The sequence below is a fragment of the Felis catus genome, chromosome A2, assembly GCF_018350175.1.
Source record: "Felis catus isolate Fca126 chromosome A2, F.catus_Fca126_mat1.0, whole genome shotgun sequence".
Lineage (NCBI taxonomy): Eukaryota > Metazoa > Chordata > Mammalia > Carnivora > Felidae > Felis > Felis catus.
In genome coordinates this window covers 4,398,422-4,416,394 of record NC_058369.1, presented here as the reverse complement: position 1 = coordinate 4,416,394, position 17,973 = coordinate 4,398,422, and the positions used below count along the sequence as shown (strand labels likewise).

General features: G+C 55.3%; 1 protein-coding gene across 5 annotated transcripts in view; it reads left to right on the top strand.

Annotated features, from left to right (window-relative positions):
• Nucleotides 1–17,973, top strand: part of RFX2 (regulatory factor X2) — a 90,286-nt gene that overhangs the window by 62,912 nt on the left and 9,401 nt on the right. For 3 of the 5 annotated variants that reach the window (XM_023250875.2, XM_023250874.2, XM_011287614.4), the window contains exons 6-9: nucleotides 7,675–7,749; nucleotides 13,238–13,419; nucleotides 14,649–14,768; nucleotides 17,485–17,600. In XM_023250875.2, the coding sequence (XP_023106643.1) occupies nucleotides 7,675–7,749; nucleotides 13,238–13,419; nucleotides 14,649–14,768; nucleotides 17,485–17,600 (493 nt within the window). The remainder of the gene's footprint in view (nucleotides 1–7,674; nucleotides 7,750–13,237; nucleotides 13,420–14,648; nucleotides 14,769–17,484; nucleotides 17,601–17,973) is intronic. The other 2 variants (XM_023250877.2, XM_023250876.2) reach the window with 1 other exon arrangement.

Genomic DNA, 17,973 nt, shown 5'->3' with positions numbered 1-17,973 from the left:
CGAGCCGTGAGATCATGACCTGAGCCGAAGTCGGACGCTCAACTGAATGAGCCACCCAGGCGCCCCAAGTGAATTCTTAACCACATGCATATGTTACCTTATAAGTTTTCTTAAGTTTTTTAAGTTTTTTTATTTATCTTTTAATTTTGTTAATATTTCTTTTTGAGCAAGAAAGAGAGAGTGTGCGCATTTGAGTGAGGGAGGGGCAGAGAGAGAAGGAGACAGAATCCGAAGCAAGCTCTGTGCTGTCAGCGCAAAGCCCGACGCGGGGCTCGAACCCACGAACCGTGCGATCGTGACTTGAGCCGAAGTCGGTCACTCAACCGACTGAGCCACCCAGGCGCCCCTAAAGTTCATTTATTTTTGAAAGAGAGTGAGGAGGAGAGTGCCAGCAGGGCAGGGGCAGGGAGAGGGAGGGAGAGAGAGACTCCCAAGCAGGCTCCGCACTGTGAGTGCAGAGCCGGAAGCAGGGCTCGAACCACGAACCGTGAGATCATGGCCTGAGCAGAAATCAAGAGTGGGATGCTTACCCAACTAAGCCATCCAGGTGCCCCTATCTTATTTATTTTTATTTTTTAATTTTTTCTTAAGGCAAAATTTCCGTCACATAAGATTAACCACTTTGGAATACGGAATCACTCACAATACCACACCACCATCACCTCTATACCCATGTCGTTCACAAAAAAACAGCTTAACAGTAGTCTAAAACACCCATAATGTGTAATTCTTGGTAGAATTATGGGGCAGGGGGAGCAGCAGACCACAGCTCCAAAGCCAAATCCAGCCAGCTGCCTGGTTTTCTAAACAAAGTTTTATTGGCACGCAGCCACGCCCATTCCTTCGCTGGTCTGTGGCTGCTTTCCAGCTCCTAGGACAGAGCTGAGTGGCTGCGGACAGAGACTGGCCCACAAAACCCAGAACGGTCACTGTCTGGCCCTTTATAGAAAAAGCTTGCCGGCCCTTGATGTATAACAACTGCCTCAGAGAGGTAATCACAAAAGATTAAGTGGTAAATGCAGATAAGCAGAGCTGAATACCTAACACAGCCCCAACTAACACAACCCCCCCCAAAAAAAACATTAAATGAAATGTGCGTCCGATATAATGCACCTGAAAGGACCCACGCCAGGCTATTGGTGAAGGCCTCTCCTCCCACGTAGGGAAGTCGGGTGCCGGGGAGAAGTTGAGGCAGGGCTAGAATGGGATGGGCCAGGCCAGGTGTCCAGGGCACCAAATTTAAGGAGGCGCTCACCCCCACGTGCCAACCTTGCCCCGACAGGATCTTGAGAATGAGCGCCTCCTTAAGGTTGGTGCCCGGGGCACCTTGTGGCCCCACCGCCGTCCTGGCCCTAAGTGGAGACCATCTCTGGCATAATCAGAGTTTTGTACGGCAAGCATGTATAATATTACTTACATGTTTTTAACATGTTTAATGAGCAAAATAAAAATGGACAAACGGATTCAAAATGCCCTGTTTCCCCCCAGGCCAGCCTCCTCCTTCCCCAGCGGTGAGCCCCAAATTCTCTCCACGTTCCCACCTGGCCCTTCACTGTGGGCCCCGTATCCTTTCTGCAGGCAGAATTCTGGGCTTTATATCCTTGCCCTCAAAAGTCCAACGGTGTCTCTTCCTTTTAAACGACTCTCCATTTTCTTTAGAGATTCATTCAAAAGGGTTGCTCCTAAAGCATTTAAACTTTGATCTCCTCCGTCCATGGTCACATAACTGGGCTACATTTGAGGATGCAGGGTTAACGCCTTCCTGTCCCGTCCCCACTCCTCCCTGGCCTTTCCAGGGAACCCCCCGGAGGCATGGTCCTGATGTCAGATTTGGGCAGACCCGTCTGGAGATGCCGGGGCCACTTCAACGCTGGCCATTGCTGGCCCTTGGTAGGGGTGACCCCTATCCCGGCAGGTCCTTTTAACGAGATTATTTTGTTAGAAGTGGAATGGCCACGTGGGCATACACTCACGAACCTCCACTCATGCCTCCTTAGGAGGCACCAGTACAGTCTTTGAATCAGGAAGAATCTTGCTAGGATTACACATGAGAGGACAGGAATTTTCTAAATAATTGGCTTATTTTAATACACTCGGGAACTGTTAAAACTTGACCGCTACCTGCTCTTACGGCAGGTTCTTTTATCTTTGATCGCGAAGCCTTATGTATTTTTTCTGCCCTCCTTCTGAACAAGCCCTTAAAGCATGTGTCCTTTTCCCCTGGCATTCTGTTAATAATTCACGTAGCAGAAAAAATGATGTTTAGGGGGCCAGTCAAAAGGAGCATGTGCTGCATTACGCCGAACCAAAAATAAAAATTAAGCCCCCGAGGAATCAAGAAATGGACGCATCCGCATATGCACAATACCAAGATGGAAGGAAAGTGCTGGGAGTTCAAAAAACAGATGATTTTAGGGAAAGCTGCCTGGGCCCCGGGCGGGGTGGGGCTCCACGGAGGCCACCCTTGGCCCCTCCTTACTGAAGATTAAACTCCAGGCAAACATAAAATTAGCCTCTACGTTAAGCGTATTCAGAGAGTAGACACTAACTTCGCCAGCCACTGAGCGGACCGGATAAGGCGTTTGTGCTTGTGCAGCGAGAGTCGCCCCGGCAGGTGTGCGAGGAAGACTCGGGCCGCGACAGCGAGATGCTCCTTTTCCCCAGATGCCCGCAGGGCCGCCCGCGCGGGGCTGGGAGGTGGCGCCGCAGCGCCCTCTGCTGGACCGGCGTGCGCACTGCGCCTCCAGTGCTGCCTGCCGGGCGTTAACCTCCCCCTCTGGCCTTGGTGGGGGGGGGGGGGGGGGGGGGGCTCCTTACCTTCTTTATCGCCTTCTGATGTTTACCCGACGTCGTAATTTTATTTTAATGTTTATTTATTTATTTTGAGAGAGAGAGCACGAGCAGGGGAGGGACAGAGACTGAGGGAGAAAGAGAGAATCTCGAGCAGCCTCCGAGCTCAGCGCGGTGCCTGATGTAGGGCTCGATCCCACGAGCCTCCGATCGTGACCTGAGCCGAAATCAAGGGTCAGATGCTCAACGGGCTGAGCCATCCAGACACCCCAACTGTCCTTTTGATTTCAAAATACAACGAACACCTGGGGGAGGTTCCACTGTGCATTAAATTAATTCTCTGCACCCGTGGGCTTGAGCGGACCCTATTTAATAGCTATGGGTTCTTCAGGATGGTCTTCCGCAGCAAGCCTTAATTTGTGTGCTTTTCCACGATACTCGATACTCACTCGTAGCTCTACAGTTTTTAGCAGGCAGCCCTCAAGACGTCTGGCACTCTTCTGGGTGTCCCCAAGACCGGCCCCGGGGGGCCCACCGGGTCAGAACGGTTTTCATAATAATACTAAGCCATCAGCCTGTCGCCAGCTCTCCCTGTGCTGAGGTTTGCACTGATTGTGCAAAATCAACATCGATGCGCCCCCGGGGCACAAACGCAGGCGCGGAGCCAGGCGGAGGCGTCAGACTCTCCCAGAAGCCACCGGCTTCCGGCTGCCGCACCACCCTGTGCTCACAGTGAAAAAGAGAAGAGAGGCAGCGAATTCCGTAGCGCAACTTGCTGTTACAGTTCACCTAAGGTCCTTGGTGAAGCAGCAAACAGTCACTGTATGAAACCCCAGTCCTTTCTAATATTCTGGGTGACAAAAGGCACTTCTGCTGCCAAAGTGTGATGACTGTGCTAAGGAAGAGCCGCCGGGCAGATGACTGTGAGCTGCAGCAGCCACTTGTGTCACGAAATACAGTGTTTGCTTGAAGGAACAACAGACAAATGATGAGTTTTCAGACTTGAGGATTTGGCAGGCATTTTTCTCAAAAAGGAGAGCACGAGGCGGATGGGTCCGGGGGGGGGGGGGATTAATTTGGTTGCCAGTAAATTTTCAACCAAAAAAAGAAAACTTCGAATTTTGAAAACCTGGTATCCTCCTGATGAGCTTGGTAGTGATAATAACAAATGCGATTTTCAATAGCGTTTCGTGAAGCGCATCATCATGTGGAACATCCGGAAACTCGGTGAGCCAATATTTTCCACGTGACCAGTGTGTGATGTTACAAAAACCATACACGTGGGCAAAAGACCATTCAAATCGCAAGAGAACAATAGGTTTTTTAATTGGTTGTATATTTTTTTAAATCAAGGTAAAATTCATGTAACATAAAATGCATCTTTTTAACCATTTAAAAGTATACAATGCAGGGGCGCGGTGGGGGGGGGGGGCTCAGTCCGTTAAGCTTCCGACTTTGGCTCAGGTCACGATCTCACGGTTCGTGGGCTCCAGCCTCGCGCCAGACTCTGCTGACAGCCCGGAGCCTGGAAGGAGCCTGCTTCCGATTCCGTGTCTCCCTCTCTCTCTGCCTCTCCCCCACTCACGCTTTGCCTGTCTCTCTCTCAAAAGTAAATAAACGTTAAAAAAAATTTTTTTTGAGTGTACGATTCAATGGCATTTAGTACAGTCACAATGCCGTACAACCATTAACTTTATCTAGTAGTTCTAGAACATTCTCATCACCCTAGAAGGAAACACGCTGTCAACTGGTAACCCTGACCAATCGGCAGTCACCTCCCCCGCCCCCGCTCCCTCCTCCTCCAGCCTAGTCTGCTTTCTGTCCCGGTGGATTTGCCTGTTCTGGACATTTCACATAAATGGAATCATACGCTACCTGGGCTTTCGTGACCGGCCTCTCTCTCTGAGCATCACGCTTTTGAGGCCCATCCGCATTGTAAACGTGTATCACTACCTCATTCCTTTTTGTGCACGAGGAACATTCCGTTGTATAGATATACCACGTTGGATGCACATGTGCAGTCGTCTGTGACCCACACTCGGATTTTTCCTTTTTTTTTTTTTTTTGCCATCATGAATGATGCCGCTACAGACATTTGTGTACCCAGGAGTGGAATTGCTGAGCCGTAATAGTTCAACTGAGTTTCCGTGTAACTTTTTGAGGAACTACCGGCCTGTTTTCCACAGCAGCTGTACCGTTTTGCATTCCACCGGCCACGTGTGAGGGTCCTTTCTCTTTTCTTTCTTTCTTTTCTAGTAGCCGTACCAGTGCGTGTGGAAGTGCTGTGTCACCGTGGTTTGGGCTTGTGTTTCCCTAGTGACTAATGATGCTCGGTATCTTCCCATGTGCCTCCTGCAGACAGGTCTGTTCGAGTCCTTTGCCCATGTCTTAATTGAGTCGTTTGCCATTTTGTTGTTGGGTTGTGACAGTCCTTTATACATTCTGAATACGAGACCCTTATCAGAAATATGGTTTGCAAATACGTTCTCCCATCCTGTGGGATAAAGTCCCATTTATCTTTGTAAAGAATTTTTTTTTTAATCTTTTGTTTGTGCTTTTAGCGTCATATCTAAAACTCCATTGCCAGGGGTGCCTGGGTGGCTCAGTCAGTTAAGGGTCTGACTTCGGCTCAGGTCATGATCTCGCGGTCCGTGAGTTCGAGCCCCGCGTCGGGCTCTGGGCTGACAGCTCAGAGCCTGGAGCCTGCTTCGGATTCTGTGTCTCCCTCTCTGTCTGCACCCCCCCCCCCGCACTCATGCTCTGTCTCTGTCTCAAAAATAAATAAATAAATAAATAAATAAATAAATAAATAAATAAATAAACAAAAATTTTAAAAATCCATTGCCAAATCCAAGGTCATGAAGATAAACTTATTGTACGTGACTACCTTATATTTTCCTCTGAGAGTTTTACAGTTGTGTCTCTTACATTTAGCTCTTTGATTCATTTTTTAGTTGTTTTTGTATATATTGTGAGGTGGGGGCCAACTTCAGTCATTTGCCGGTGGAAACCCACTTGTTCGGAAGTTTACTCTCTCTGTTCAATGCTCTTGACACCCTCGTCAAAACTCAGTTGACCACAGATATATGGGACTCTTCCTGGAAGTTTGATTCCACCCCACTGGTCTATATGCGTCTACCTAGATGTCTCTCCTTATCCCAATACTGTAACTTTGTAGTAGGTTTTGAAACTGGGAAACGTGAACCTTCCAACTGTGTCCTTCTTTTTCAAGATTGTTTTGGCTATCCGGGGTCCCTCGCAATGCCATACGAATTTTACGATCATCTTGTCTGTTTCTGAAAAAGCAGTCAGAAGTTTAATAGAGGATTTTCATAAGGATTGCTTGGAGTCTATAGATCAACCTGGAGAGTATTGCCATCTACATATTAAGTCTTCCAGCCCGTGAATATAGGATGTCTTCTGCTTATTTAGGTCTTTAACTTCATTCAACAACGTTTTATAGTTTAACGTACAAATGCTTTACCTTGTTGGTTAAATTCATTCCCAGGTATTGGATTTTCTTTGACGTTACTGCAAACGGGATTGTTTCTTTATTTCGTTCGCCTGTTGTTCACTGTTGAGACAGAACCGATCTGTGGGCATTGATCTTGGAACCTGCAACTCTGCTGGGTTGTTTATCAGCATTAACGGTGCTTTGGTGGGTCCCTCAGGATTTTCGGTATTTAAGATCATGTTATCCGCACGTTACTTCTTCCTTTCCAATACGGATGCCTTTGGTTCCTCACTGTTGCCTGACCCCCCGGCCAGAACGTCCGGCACAGTGTTGGGTAACAGTGAGGACAGCGGACACACACACACAGCGGTCAAAAGAGGTGATGGGCAAAGCAGTAACCCTCTTGCTCCCGCACTCAGCCCCAGGAGCCCCGTCCGGCTGTGCTTTCCAAAATACGTGTTCCCCCTGCTCTCTGCCCAAGCATCACTGAGGTCTGCCTTCCGTGCGTGTTTGAGGAAAGTCAGCGCATTAGGTTTACTTCCTTCCATTGCAGTCCTCGGCCTGCGTGGTGGCCTCCGGCAGATTTTCAGTTTCCGTTTGACGTGCACAAGTCACATTCAGCACGGACAGATGTGGTGGGAGCCGCCCACAACCGGCTGTCTCCTCCTGTGCGTCGACCCACTGCACCACCTCAGCTCCCTGCCTCCAGGAAGTCCTCGGGACCCAACTCAGAAGCCCCTTCCCCCAGGAAGGCGCACTGTTAGCTTCACGTGACGTCCCCCTGCGACCCGTTCTCCTTCCTGTATAACCCTCTCTGCCCAGCTCACGCTTCATTCAACATTCAGGAGCTTATCTCTCTGACATGCCCGGTGGCCCCTACGCCTCCCGATGGCAGGGCCAGGGTCTCCGGCCTCGTGGCTATCTTCCTGGCGCGTCCAGGAGGGAGGCTCTGAGCTCTGTGACAGGACAGGCTGGCCAGGAAGTCAGCGCCGCTGGCCGCCCTTGGGTAGACAGCTGATTCTCCCTGGCAACCGATGACGATGACGGGTCCAGGGGAGCAGCGGGCAATTATGGTGCTGGCTTTGCTTATACGTGAACTTATGCCTCGGCTCAGCGTTCGTGCTCCGCGTGTGCACATGTTGTGTTACAACGCAATCGCCAGCATTCACAGCACGACTCATCCTGCTGCCTGTGCTCCCCGCCCCCCGGCTCGCCTGCATGGCAGGAATAACAGTCCCGGCCGCAGCTTGAACTCACAACTTAACCGTCCCCCCGCCTGCGTCCAGCCTGGTTTTTATTTTGTAGGCGCTTAAATCATTATTTGGATATTAATAAAAACAAATCTTGGCTGATGCTAACCATCTGATTTCCTTTTTTTTTTTTTTCCATTTTGTTTTGTTTTTGTTTGTTTCTGCACACATTTTCTTTAGCTTGAAATGGCGATTGAAAACCTCCAAAAAAGCGAAGGGATCGCCTCACACAAAAGCGGTTTACTCAACAGCCACGTAAGTGTGTGTCGATGTGGCAGTCTGCCCTGCCGCGCTCGTGACCTTCACAGACAGTTTAAAAGCCAGCGAAGACCGTGACGTGACACGAGAGATAGGGGGGCCACCAGTCTAGGGTTCCACATCCGGCCAGAATGCCTTTCACCCGCGTGAGGGAGAGGAGTCCCCACTGGCCAAGGCAGCTGGTGACAGCACCCACCCCTTCTGGCGGGCGGTGGGACTCACGCGTGTGACACGCGTGCCGCAACTCCCCGAGTGCCTGGCAGGGAAGAGGCAGAACCAGTAAAGTGACACAAAGAGCGGCGGCGGCCACAACAGGAGAAGCGGGTGCCACCGTGACTCTTAGCTGCATTTTCTGCGATCGTCTTTTTGGGGGGAAAACAAACCAACAGGCAATTTGAGAAAAGTGCACACCAGCAAACGTCTGCCTGTTCTAACTGCGTAGGGTCTTCCTCCCTCGCCTCCCTCCGGGGAAACCGAGATGGCAGGTTGTTCGCCAGGAGACAGCCAGTGTCCCTGTCCCTGGGCAGCTGCGCGGGGCGGGACGGGACTGGCAGAGGTGACCGGCTAAGAGTCTTTATTGCCTAACTACGACCCCATCAAGACTCTGGTCGTGGCCGACATTCACACAGGGCACGAGAAAGGGCAGTGATTGTGGGGCGGAAACCGCGCTCGGGGAAGGTGCAGACACTTCCAGGTTGGTGGCTCGGCACGGGTGCGCTGTGCCGCCCCAGGGACGCGTGACGAGGGCCTCAGAGGGCCGGTCACGGGAAGGAAGAGCAGCCTCACACCCGCTGTCTTGAAGCTGTAAGTGCATCGAAGCGTCAGGACCCTGCTGAGTGTCCCCCACTCCCAGAGCAGGTGGCTCCCGCCCTCCCTGTCGCCCATTCCTGGTGGATGACGTCAGCCCTGCGGGCAGACCTGGCGAGGGGAGCATCTGCAGACGAGCTGGGGGAGAAGACCCCTCGGTCTGCAACTCGGAAGGCACCACGTGGCCAAGGCTGCGCAACGGCAGCCCTGTTCAGCAGGGCCCCGACGCGAACACGCGTGGCCGTGACTCGGCCTGCCGGCCCAGCGCCGGGTCGGCCCCGCGGAAGGCAGCGTACGGGGCGCGAGCCCCGGGCAGGCAGGGTTCGCAGGGGGATTTGAAATGTTGGGGGGACATGCGTGAGCCGCTTGTCTCTGGCCGCAGGGGTGCTTCCGGCTTCTAACACTTCCTTTGGAAGGAGGCTGCTTTGACTGCTTCCCTGCCCGTCGGTTTCCCAGCAGGAAACCCGCCCCCGCGTCGGTGCCTCCCTGGCCGTGTGTCGTTGAGTCTCGTTCGGGCATCAGGCGCTGCGAGAAGCAGGGTGTGGGCTTGGCGGCCTAGAAGCAGAGACTAGAAATAAGATCTTTCTGAAGATTCAGCCACACACACGGGAGTGAGAGACCCACCTAGAGCTCATCCCGGGAAATGTGAGAGCCGGAGGGAGGGAGGGAGGGAACGTGTCCCGGCCGATAGGTGGGGCCCGTGTGTCCCACGCTCGCTCACGATGGTTGTCACCGCCGCCGCCTGCGGCCCACGGCGCTCTTGTGTTGGGCGACGCTGGCCGAGTCCCGCTCCTTTGCCAGCCCGGCCCCGGCGCATAGGAGTCTGGTTGAGGGCTGGGCCCCACGGACCCGCTTTCCTGGCGGCCTCCCAGCCGACCCCTGTCGGAAAGCCTGGGTCGTGCCGTCCCACCCCCACCAGACCCATGCTTGAGTAGGAAGCAGAAGGAACAAGGGAATCTCACTCCAGGGAGCACAGTGGCCAAGCGTGTGTGAGAACGTGCGCCCAGGTGACACGTGAGCGTGCCCACAGTCCCGCCGTGGGAGTCCTCAGCCGGAACTGGTTGTCACGCTCCGCAGAGTTGGCTTCTCGAAGCGCCGTCGTAGGCTGGGCGGGGCGGGCGAGGTGCCCCGAGCCTGGGAGGCTGGACAGCGCCTTCCACACGCAGCCAGTGCCGCGGTCCCTGGAGCTCCCCAAGATGCCCTGAAGGGGCCGCGACCAGGGGGTGTGCAGGTGCAAGGAACTTTCCAGCCTGGGCCTGAAAGGCCCACGGGAGGAGGGGGGGGCCTCAAGCGGTCTCTGAGCTGGGGGCGGGCAGATCTAGTGGCGGGAAACGTGGGAGAGCTGTTTCCAAGGACGTGGAGCGGGGCCCTGGGGGCGGAAACGCCTTCCCCACCCGCAGCCACCGCTTGGAGGCAGCGCCCCCCCCCCCCCCCCGTGTGCCTGGCCCCGGGAGAGGAACTTGGGGTCGAGTCCCCCTCCTCGAGCAGGGGAGGGGCCTGGGCTCCTCCCGGGGCTGCCCCTCAGCCAGATCCCCACACAGAACAACACCCCCCACTCAGGGACCCCTCCCCCCACCGGTGGCTCAGTCACTGTCCTGTGGGGACAGCCGTGGTCCCCTGCAGTGAGCTGTTAGTTTCCAACCCTGGGAGGAGGACCTGTTGTTAGATTGAGTGTATTCAGAGTATGTGACTTTTTTTTTTTTTTAACGGAGAAACAGATCGTCAAAGGGCGCTTGGCCGTCAGCTGGTGGTCGACTGCAGGCCCGTGTGACGACCAGGCTTACCTTGCAGGCCAGGCTTGGGGCTTGGCTAGAATCGGCTTGCTGACCCCACCCTGGCTCCCTGGGGGAAAGGCTGTTTCCCAGCAGGCACCCCCGCCCCCCCGACCCCGGCCTCTCCCGAAGCTCCCCCTCCAGGACCCGCCTGCGGCTTGGGGCCCAGCACCGTGCGTCCCAAGCGGAGCCCTGACCGCCCCGACCCCTGTGCCCCCCGCCCTCTGCTGCGGGGCACCCTTGCTTCCCACCCTCCTCCCCAACACCCCCCCCCCCCGCCAGATGCTCTTGACCTCACCTTCGGGAAGATCCAGAATCAGACCACTTCTCCCTCCTCCTCCACCACAGCCCCCCTCCTCCCCCTCCCCCCCCCCCGCCACCCCCGCCACCACCGTCTCTCCCGTGGAGTGTCGCGGCCACCACCCAGCCAGCCCTCGGCCGCTGCCCTCGCCCAGCTTCCGGGCCCTTCTCGCAGCAGCCGTGAGGGTGGTCCTACTGGAACCAGAGTCAGATCGCGGCACTTCTCTGTTCAGAAGCCTCCGGGTCCCCCCCCCCCCCCCCCCCCCCCCCCCCCCCGTCACATTCCCAAGTAGAAGCCTGCGTCATCGAAACAGCCTCGGGGGCCCTGCCCGACCTGCCCTGTTCCCTCCCTCCCCTCCTCCTTCTGTCTCCACCCACACAGGCCCCTCACTGTTCCTCCACTGCACCAGGCCCGGTGCCGCCCCAGAGCCTTTGCACAGGCTGTTCCCTCGCTAGAATGCTTCCCCATGGCGCCCTCTCTCAGCATCCTCATGACTTGAGTCATTGGTCGCTTGAAACGGCTTCCCTGGGGGTACCTCCTCAGCACAAAAGAGAGGGAGAGTGTAACTGACCGTTCTTTGTGGGGCTGCTAGTGGGGTCCGTTCTCTCTGGGGTTACGTCGACCTGGGAAGAACTTGTTGTCGAGATACCGATGCGTCGTTGATGTCAACGTCCACATACCAACCCAAGTAAAAGATCCACTTCCAATGTCAACGACACGGGGCCGGGGGCAGTGACGAGGTGAAGCGAGCATCCTTCCCGGCACTTCCTCATACGTGTGAGCCAGTCCTGTGCCCTCACACACGTGAGCCGGTGCCCCGTCCCGCCCACCCCCCAGAGTCTGGCCTCACCCCCTCTCTGGCCCCAGAGGACCCCCCAGACGTGGCACCGTGTGCCCCCCGCCCCCCTGCCCGGGGTGGCGGAGAGACAAGTCTTCGGCCTCCTCGCCCTCGGCTTCCCGCACACGGGGGGGCCCCCCCCCGTGCCTCCGTGTCTCTTGAGGCATCGTCAGGATTCTGGGGTGCAGATGTGGACAGAGCGGCTTCCATCTCTACCCGCCCGGGGTTCTCAGTCCCGCGGGGCGGACACGCATTCGATAAAGTGGCTGCCAGCTCCAGAGGGGGAACGTCTTCTGAAGACAAGCTCAGGGTTCAAAGGACCCCCTCAAACGCCAGCCCCTCCTCACCTGGCTCCGCGTCCAGAGCCCCGGCGGCAGGGGTGCTCAGGGCGGGGAGGAGGGTGCACCCTGGGGTCAGAGGGCACTGCCACGCTGGCGAACTACTCACTGACTTTGCAGCTAAGCCTTCGGCCCGTGGCACCAAGGGGAGAGGGGTCGGGGCGAGGGGGGACCAAGGAGGCGGCTCCGCTGGGACCTGACTTTCTGTGTGGCCGGCTCCCGCCCTTCTGACCCGAGGCTGAGCTCTGGGGGGGGGGGGGGGGGGCAGCGACTCGCTGTGGATTCGCTCACCCTGCCTTTTGGCCTGGGCGCAAAACCTCGCACGTAAGCCTTTTCGGTATTGCGTCCCGTTTGCATTTGCAATCTCTCAGTCAGGGACGCGAGGATATATATATCAGTCCGTCTGTCCGTCGTCCCGTGTCTTGTTTTGTTTTTGTTTTCTCAGAAAGAAAGAAAGAAAAAAAGCTTTACTAAGAGAAAATACACAACAAATTCCAGAGTGCCTGGTCTTCAGGCCACTCCATCCCCCCCTTCCCCCCCCCCCCACCCCGGCAATAGGAACACAGACCATTCTGTCCGCACACATCCCCTACCTCGGGGAGGAAGTGTAGCCGCTGACATCTGGCCTGAGAGCTCTAAGGAAAGGGGCAGGGCAGGAGATGCCATGGGCCCCGCCCTTGGGGAGGGCCCTGGCTTGGAGCAGACTCGCGGCCAGTGAAGTCAGTTCAGTGGCTGCGGTGAGGTACCCTCCGCGGGGGCTTCACAGCCCAATTAAGAAAAGGGGCAGGAGGAAGGAGTGTCTGGGAAATCACCCCCTCCTTCTTGGCCTGTTCTAGTACAATCTGACCGCCCCAGGACATGGAAGTCCTGGTTGGGGGCAAAGAAATAGCAGCCCAAGCAATAAGGCAAGAATTCAACTAGGACTTTTATATTCGGTGACCAGCGGATGAGACAGGTGGCCAAGCCCCAGCCACCTTCACCCTTAGATTAATGATTTGTCCCTCAAGGGCAAGGTGCCAAGAGGTAGACAAGCCATAAAGGCCGAGGTTGCCCTGTTTAACGCCGGGTGCAGTGCTGATGGGTCCGTCAAGCTCTTTTCAATCCTCTGTCCTGACATTCCTGAAAGTATAGGAGACACTTGGTGTCCAAATGACTATGAAGACCCAACCCGAAAGGTCTCAGTCACACACAGGCTTTTAAAAATCAAATCAAGGAATCTGAAAACCAGGCTGGAAATTGAAGGAACAAATACAGGCGTGGAGAGAAGCTATTAATTCCTGCACCCAGAATCTCTTGAACCCAAATCCGTGACTGGGGATGTGAATTTCTTCACCACATCAATGGGGAGAACGTATGTGATTCTCTTAATGAGTCCATGTTAGCATTCGGGGGGATCCTGACGAACGTGAGCGTGTCTTTCTTTATCCAGCTCCAGTGGCTGTTAGATAATTACGAAACCGCGGAAGGCGTGAGTCTCCCCAGAAGCTCTCTCTACAACCATTACCTCCGGCACTGCCAGGAGCACAAGCTGGACCCTGTGAATGCTGCCTCTTTCGGGAAGCTGATCCGCTCGGTTTTCATGGGGCTGCGGACACGGCGGCTGGGCACCAGGTGGGTGCACGCACGGGGGTGCCTGGGGGTCCCACGCCTGCCCATCCTCTGCATCCCCTGTACAGATATTGAGCTTTGGGAGAACGTGGGCTCCCTCCTGCCCGTGTGTCCTGACCTGCGTGCCCCTGGGTGAACTTGGATTTGTTCTGAATTGGCGGCACGGGACTGGCCGGCCCAAGGTGTTGGCAGTGGGCCATCTCTCTCCCGGTGACACGGGCTTTGCTCCAGCACTCTCTCGTCGTTTAACAATTTCCACAATAACAGGCTTTCTTAAAAAGCAGCCCCTGGCTGATCTAGTAGGAGTTGGATTTATCATCTCTTGGTGCTTTCTGCCATGCCTGGACCCATCCCCCAGGGCCTGCCCTTGGCCTGCAGCAGCCAGGGACCGTCATGCGCCATAAACTTTTCCCAGGCACGAATCCAACACTCCCCCCACTAGAAAACAAAAAGTGGGTGGCCCAGAGCACACAGGAGGCTGGTTCCTGCACGGCCGCTGTCTGTGAAGTCATTCATGGGGTCGGGGTCATGCGTACACCCTCCGAAGCTGGTGTCTGGCCAAGAGAAGGTTCTCGGACATCCTCTGATGTCCCGGATGCTTGGCCTCGGGCCGGGACCGGGGCTTTTCTCCCCACTGCTTTCCCTCCCCTGCCACCAGCTAAGCTCTTACCTCTTCTAGAAAGGACCCGCGCTCCTCCCACTTGTCCCCGTTGCCAGACGCCTGTCTGTCCTTCGGTGCTTCTCTCCTACGGAGCCCCTCTGACCTGTTTTCTTAACCAAAATGTCTAAAGCCCTTGGGTCATCCTGTCTCCCATAATAAGCTATGACAGTGTTTCCCACAAAGGTGCCATTTTCCAAATCATGTTGTGAGATGATGTGGGGCGGGGATGGGGGTGATGATGACGGTGGTGGTGGTGATGATGGCGGTGACGGTGGTGACGGTGAGGATGGTCGGGAGGCCATGCTGGGTCACACAACGCCAGACCGCGTTTCCCATCGCAAGACTTCTCAGAGCTACTATGATGCTTAAGTGCAAGAAGGAAGTCTCCAAGAGAGGGCCGAGTATAGAATTTCCTAAACCCCTCGGATCGTGGAATAGCCTGTGAACATTTCCCATATGGTCCAGGGGACACTGAACCCCAGAACCCGAAACAAAGGGCCAAGACCCGGCACCTGTCTTGTCGTTCAGGACATCTGCAAAGAGAGCTGACCCTGAGATGCTTGGTTTCCAGGGGCAACTCCAAGTATCATTACTATGGGATCCGTCTAAAGCCGGACTCGCCCCTGAACCGGCTGCAGGAGGACACCCAGTACATGGCCATGCGGCAGCAGCCCCTGCACCAAAAGCCCAGGTGAGTGACCTGGCCCAAAGCCAGCCCGCGGGCCCACCTCCCTGCCCGAGGTGGGGGTCAGGTGTGAGCTTCGCTTGGGAGAACATACAGAGAAGTGTTTCTCAAACATTAAATATACAGGGCGGGGGCGGGGGGGGGGCTCTCCAAACGATGATGGAAAAAATAAATTCACATTAGCCTCTGGTTCCAGTGTCCTGGGAGAGCCAAGGCACAGGAGGCTGGAGTCGCAACCTCGTCCAGCTAACAGAGCCTTCGGCCTTTCTCCTTTAAAAAAAAAAAAGATAGGCGTTATTTTTTAGAACAGTTTTAGGTTCACAGCAAACTTGGGCAGAAAGTACAATGCTCCCTGTCCTCCCACGCACGCCCCCCCCCCCCGTCAACATGGCACCAGAGCTGTGCGTGGGCACCTCGTTACCACCTAAGTCCGTGCTCCACGCTCGAGTTCTCTCTTGGGGCTCCATCCAAATGGGTTAGGACGGTGGTGCCTGGGTGGCTCAGTCGGTTGAGCGTCCGACATCGGCTCAGGTCACGATCTCACGGTGTGTGAATTCAAGCCCCGCGTCGGGCTCTGTGCGGACAGCTCGGAGCCTGGAGCCTGCTTCGCATTCTGTGTCTCCCTCTCTCTCTGCCCTTCCCCGCTTGCGCTCTGTCTCTCTCAAAAATAAAACATAAACAAACAAACAAACAAACAAACAAAAACAAATGGATTTGGACGCAAGCGTACCCAGCATCACAAGGTAGTTTCACAGCCCTTGCAACCCCCTGTGCCCCACCTCCTCACCCCTCCCTCCCCTCAACCTCTGGCAGCCACCGAGGTTGCCATAGTTTGGCCTTTTCCAGAAGATCACAGAGCTGAAATCCTAGATCTTTAATTTTCAACAACAGGGGAAAAAGAGAATGTTGAAAAGAACCCAAGAAGCCTGGAGAAAGAAGCTTATATACTTAAATGGCTGCCTCTTCCTGACATTTTGATCCAACGGCTAGAAAGGCCCGGTCATTTTCTGGAATGTTCTCTTCTCTACCCATCACATACCTGCTCATCTTTTAAGGCAGGGGTCAGCACACTTTGCTGTAAAGGGCCGGAGAGCATCTCTCCTAGGCTTTGCAGGCCGGACACTCTGCTGACTGTTCAGCTCTGCCGTCATAGAACAAAAGCCACCACATGACGCCTGGACAAGCGGGCATCACGGCTGTGAGCCAGTAAAACTTTATTCGCAGGCACCTCTTTCTGCCCACAGGTCCTGGGCTCTAATAAAATCACCTTGTTTACACCCCCCCCCCAAAAAAAAAACTTTATTCACAAAACAAGGAGCACAATTGGCTCTCCACAGCTGTGATCTGCAGACCCCTGGTTCAGGGCCCCACTCGAGTGTCCCCTCCCTGGCAGCCTCGCAGTCACCTCTCCTTCCCTGCTTCCCTCTGCCCCTGGCTCCTCTCCGCAGAATCCAGACTGCTCCGGGGCAGGGACCGTGCCCCACTCACCTCCGCGTGGCATCATCATACCTTGGCCAAGCCGTATGTGGCTAAAAGCCGATTTTAGCCGCTCTAAGGCCATCCCAGTGACTCCAAACCCTATGTTCAATCGTGGGAGCCGGAGGCCACGGAAGAGAATCTCTAGAACGTTCTCCGGGAGCCAACAGGTGGAAGAGTGGACCCAGCAGTCCTTCCTGTACCTGTCTGGGCACAGTGTCGCCTCTGTAGCTTCTTCTTGTTGTTTGGTCCGGGCCCTGCAGACACCTGTGACTCATGATGCCAGGCAGCGTGTTATCTTAGGACCAGCCCTGCACCTCGTGCCGTTGACTCTTGGAACCACCACGCGTCCGGGAGGCATTTCTCCATCCTCACGGGAAGCCCGGCCCCACTCTCCACAAGGAGAGGAGCCCCCCGCTGGAGCTGGACACCCCCCCCCCACTCTTGCCGCCACACGCTGTCACCGCCCCCACAGCGTCCTGCTGGGCTCAAGGGACACGGGGCCCCGGGGAGCGCAGTTCGCTGCCGGGACGGGCTGGTCATGCGTTCTGGCTCGAGGCGAAATGAAAGTCCCAGAATTTCCTTTGTGACTATGTAATAGTCAGATACTTGTGACTCTGTAGAAAGAAATTCACTTATCTTCTAAGAGAGAAGTATTAGGGGGGAAACACACACACACACACACACACACACACACACACAACCTGAGGACTCATCAGCAGATGAATGGATAAGCAGATGTGCCCTCCAGACCCTGGAATGTCATTCAGCACTAAAAAAGAAGGACATCCTAACACCTGCTACAACGTGGATGGACCATGAGGACATTATGTTCAGTGAAATAAGCCAGACACAAAAGGACAGATACTGGAGGGTTCCACGCACAGGGGGTCCCTAGAGGAGTCCCATCCACAGAGACAGAGGGTAGATGGTGGGAGCCAAGGGGGGGGGCGGGGGGGTGGGGGGGAGTCAGTGCTTCATGGGGACAGAGTCTCGGTTTGGGGAGATGGGAAGTTCTGGAGACAGTGGGGGCGGCTGCACGACAGCGTGACTGTGCCTGAGGCCGCTGAGCTGTGTGCTTGGAGACGGTGAAGTGGTACGTTTTACGCTGCGTGTATTTTAGCAGGAGGCTTTTAAAATTACACAGACACACACCCCAAACTGAATCCTGCTCAGCTCTCTGCTCCCCGGGCCCCCGCGGGCAGTACTGCTGGGGCCTCACGGTGGCACTGTGTCCCCCGTCCAGGTACCGGCCGGCCCAGAAGACAGACAGCCTTGGGGACAGTGGCTCGCACGGCAGCCTGCACAGCACACCGGAGCAGGCCATGGCCGCCCAGAGCCAGCACCACCAGCAGTTCATCAGTGAGCCCCTCCCCCTCCCCTCCCCCCCCCCCCCCCCCCCCCCCCCCCCCCCCCCCCCCCCCGGCACAGGGCCTTCTGGAAGAGCTCCGGCTTCCTTGAGTTGCTCACGGGGTTCACCTACAGGGGGCTTTAGGCTGCTTTCTTGTATAATACCTTGTAAATTACATAGAGGTGTTCTATGGTGTCCCCAAGATTTCAGAATAATCAGCAGATGCCCCCCAAATTAACGTGCAAGGTAACCGTCGGGAAAATAAATACGTAACGTGAAATGCCCATCAGAAGGAAGGCCAGATTATTTTAAAACCTGTTGGCTCAGGACTTGGCCGCCCTCCTCAGTTCTCCCCCTTGTTGCCCCAGAGCCTTTACAAGGCTC